Source organism: Gekko japonicus, unplaced genomic scaffold (genome assembly GCF_001447785.1).
Source record: "Gekko japonicus isolate JY-2015 unplaced genomic scaffold, Gekko_japonicus_V1.1 scaffold1268, whole genome shotgun sequence".
Classification (NCBI taxonomy): Eukaryota; Metazoa; Chordata; class Lepidosauria; order Squamata; family Gekkonidae; genus Gekko; species Gekko japonicus.
In genome coordinates, this window is record NW_015174311.1 from 396,658 (window position 1) to 399,627 (window position 2,970).

At 37.1% G+C, this 2,970-nt stretch overlaps 1 protein-coding gene across 1 annotated transcript in view; it reads right to left on the reverse strand.

Moving 5' to 3' along the window:
* Positions 1-544: 544 nt before the first annotated feature.
* Positions 545-2,970, reverse strand: part of DBF4 (DBF4 zinc finger) — a 40,912-nt gene continuing 38,486 nt past the window's right edge. Inside the window, exons 12-13 of the mRNA XM_015424137.1 lie at positions 2,121-2,245; positions 545-1,599 (exon numbers count right to left, since the gene is read on the reverse strand). Coding sequence (XP_015279623.1) covers positions 579-1,599; positions 2,121-2,245 — 1,146 coding nt within the window. The 3' untranslated portion in view covers positions 545-578. The remainder of the gene's footprint in view (positions 1,600-2,120; positions 2,246-2,970) is intronic.

Consider the following 2,970-nt stretch of genomic DNA (forward strand, 5'->3'; position numbering starts at 1 on the left):
ACTCATCTTAAATTAATAACAATGTGGAGTTTGCTCCAGAAGAACTGGATGTTTTACAGTGTGGCAAGATTATATTTGCAGTACTCTCTCTGTAAAAATGAGACTCGAATGAGACTGAAAGAAGATCAAGATGCTTTCTTTTGTTGGCTGAGAATCCCATGAAATGGAATACAGTTAATAATCTATCCCAATTACTTGTTCCTTTAACTTCTTCCCTGTCTTCTAAACGGTCAATCCTTTATCAGTGTGCTTTTCTGCAAACCGTTTGGTAACTTTCAGCTACCTCCTTTATAATCGTTACCCCTTCTGTCCCTCAAATATGCCAAATGAAGTGACCAATCATCACAGGACAGGGATATTACTAATGCTTAGTTCAGATGTAGAGTTCTTTCAAAAAGGCACATATTCTCTCTTTGTTCCTCAGTATACAAAGTATACAAACACTTAGAATAATATGCACATAAGGGCTTAATACAAGAATAATCACTATATAGTTTATTATCAAAACAAAGTTTTCACAAATAAAATTTTTCATTTTGCATGTTTATTCAAAATTCACGGTTGTAAATAGAGCAGCATTAAAATCCAATAAATGGTGACGAGGAGGCAGAAGTAGAAAACAAAGACCACAGAGCATCTGTATTCTGGCCTTCCCAAGCATCTTTTATCAGACTCGACTCTTTGTTCTCTGTCATACTTGAAAACCCCCCAAAATCTGAATTTGCTTCACTGGTCTGAAACAATTCTAACAGTGCTTGTGTTGATGAGCTCTGTACATTTCTTGCTTGTTTTGGAATTGTTGGTTCATCAGTCCTCTTTAAGTATGACTCTATATTTTGTTTCAGATTTCCTTTATTCCTCTCTATGGAAGCTTTAACTTTTCTTGTAAGCTTTATGGAAGGTGAGCTATTGTCCGTCAACTCAGTGGGTTCTTTGTTTGCAGGAAGACTATGTGGAAGGGGTTCTGCCTCCAGAAGGACTGAAAGTTCTCTTGGAAAGTTACTCTCCACACCAAGGATAGCAAGATCTTTATCAACTGTTGGGTTTATCTTCTTCAAACATTTTGCTGGCAGAAGCACTGTATTGTTCAACTTTCGCTTTGGGTTTGTTGCATAGTTCTCCTCACTAAACTGAGATTTTCGGATCCGAGAATGTAATGGGGTTGATGGAAAACTCTCCAAATTTTGTCTTGATATAGGCTTACAGTGTTCATAAATTTCAGGCAAGGTTCTCATGGATACTTTACTTTCTTTCTTGACAGGCAGTTGTACCAACTTTGCAGATAAAGCAACATCTGTTAAATGTGAAGATTTTGACTTTTTACTGCCTTCAGTATTGCCACTGATTTTTCTTGCTGCTTGTAAAGAATAGATGGTATGGCAAGAATTGACAGAACAGGCAGGTTCAGAGGTAGGAGAATTTATTTGTGCAGATTTATGATATACTTGTGTGCGTGGAGAATCTTCTTTCATTATATGCATAGTAATGTTTTTCCTAGAATACCACCTCAATGGGATGTCTTGCCTCATCAATCGGTCTTTCAATTCATCTGTGCTTGTTCCAATAAGGGGAGCAAATTGTCCAACACTACATTTTCTCCTAATATTAAGAAAGGTACAAAAGTAAACATTCAAAACAAATCTCCAAACACAACAGAAAAAAAAATAAAACTGCTCATAAGAAGTACAGATCAGATGTAAACAGATTACTTCTTTATTCCAAAACTTTGTTTACCAGTCTGCTGTTTGCAGCAAGTCACCATTAGTCCTACTGAACAGCCAAGTGACAAACTATTTGGTGTGTATGCACCCAAGCAGAGGAAAAATTCCCAGCTTTCATTTTAAAAAGTTTTCTCAATCCCCCTCCCTCATGCAGATATGGATTTTCCCTTATATACCTGTGAGGAAAACACTAGAGCCTTACTTTTTTAAAAAAATGAAAGCTGGGAATTCAGAGAACCTACTTAAACTATCATAATAACCTTATACTGATATTTTATGGCCTTTAAAAAATGAAAACTAAACCACTAGTTTTCAGGGAGTGATTTGACAAGACATGGTTTCTTTTAAAATTTTCAAAATTATTTGACTGCAGTGTTATTTATATTAGATTTTATTTACCTTTTAGTTTTTGGTGTATTCTCTCTTAAATCTACGAAGTCACAAGGAAACTGGGATATGATGTCATCTACAACTTGATAGTGAGAACCCTGTGCAAAGTTTTGGTGTTGTTCACTTTCAAGATGCTAAAATTAACAGAGAAAAAAGAACATATTGATAGTATCCATAGAAGAAGTCATCGATATATCTAATTCTCAACATGGACAAATCTGTGGATACTTAAATCCAGAGAATGAAGCCATAAACAGGCAAGACAGATCTTTCCACAAACTTTAAAAAGTCCCAGGTTTGTTGAAATCTGAAATTTGAGGGGGGGAGGGTTAGAACATAAGCAGCACCTATATATTTAAGAAATGAACATCCTCTGTGGCCAATGCTAGGCAACCACACAATATTGCCAGTGTTCATGCCTCAGTTTCTGTCAGAAAAATGCAGGGCCCTTTCTGGGGATGCTTTGGCCTTTAAAGAGAAGACTCATAGAAGCCAGGCCTACCAGCAACCAAAGCCAACTTGTTACCACACAACTTGCATGACTCACACAGGCCAAGCTGCTTGGTACTGTTCAACAGCAGCCACCCTATGAAAGCTACTATGGTATACTGGTTAGAATTTCAGGCTAGGATCTGGGAGATACAGGTTGGAATCCCCACTATGCTGTGGAAGCTCCCTGGATGACTTTGGTACAGTCATAGACTCTCAGCGTAATCTTATAGGGTTGTGAGGATAAATATGGAGGAGAGAGAATATTACAAGATTCTTTGGGTCCTCATTGTGGAGGAAGGTGAGGTATAAATTAAGTAAATATAGTTGAAGATATCTGGAAGGCAGATAAAAGGAAGGTTGTTTTGGA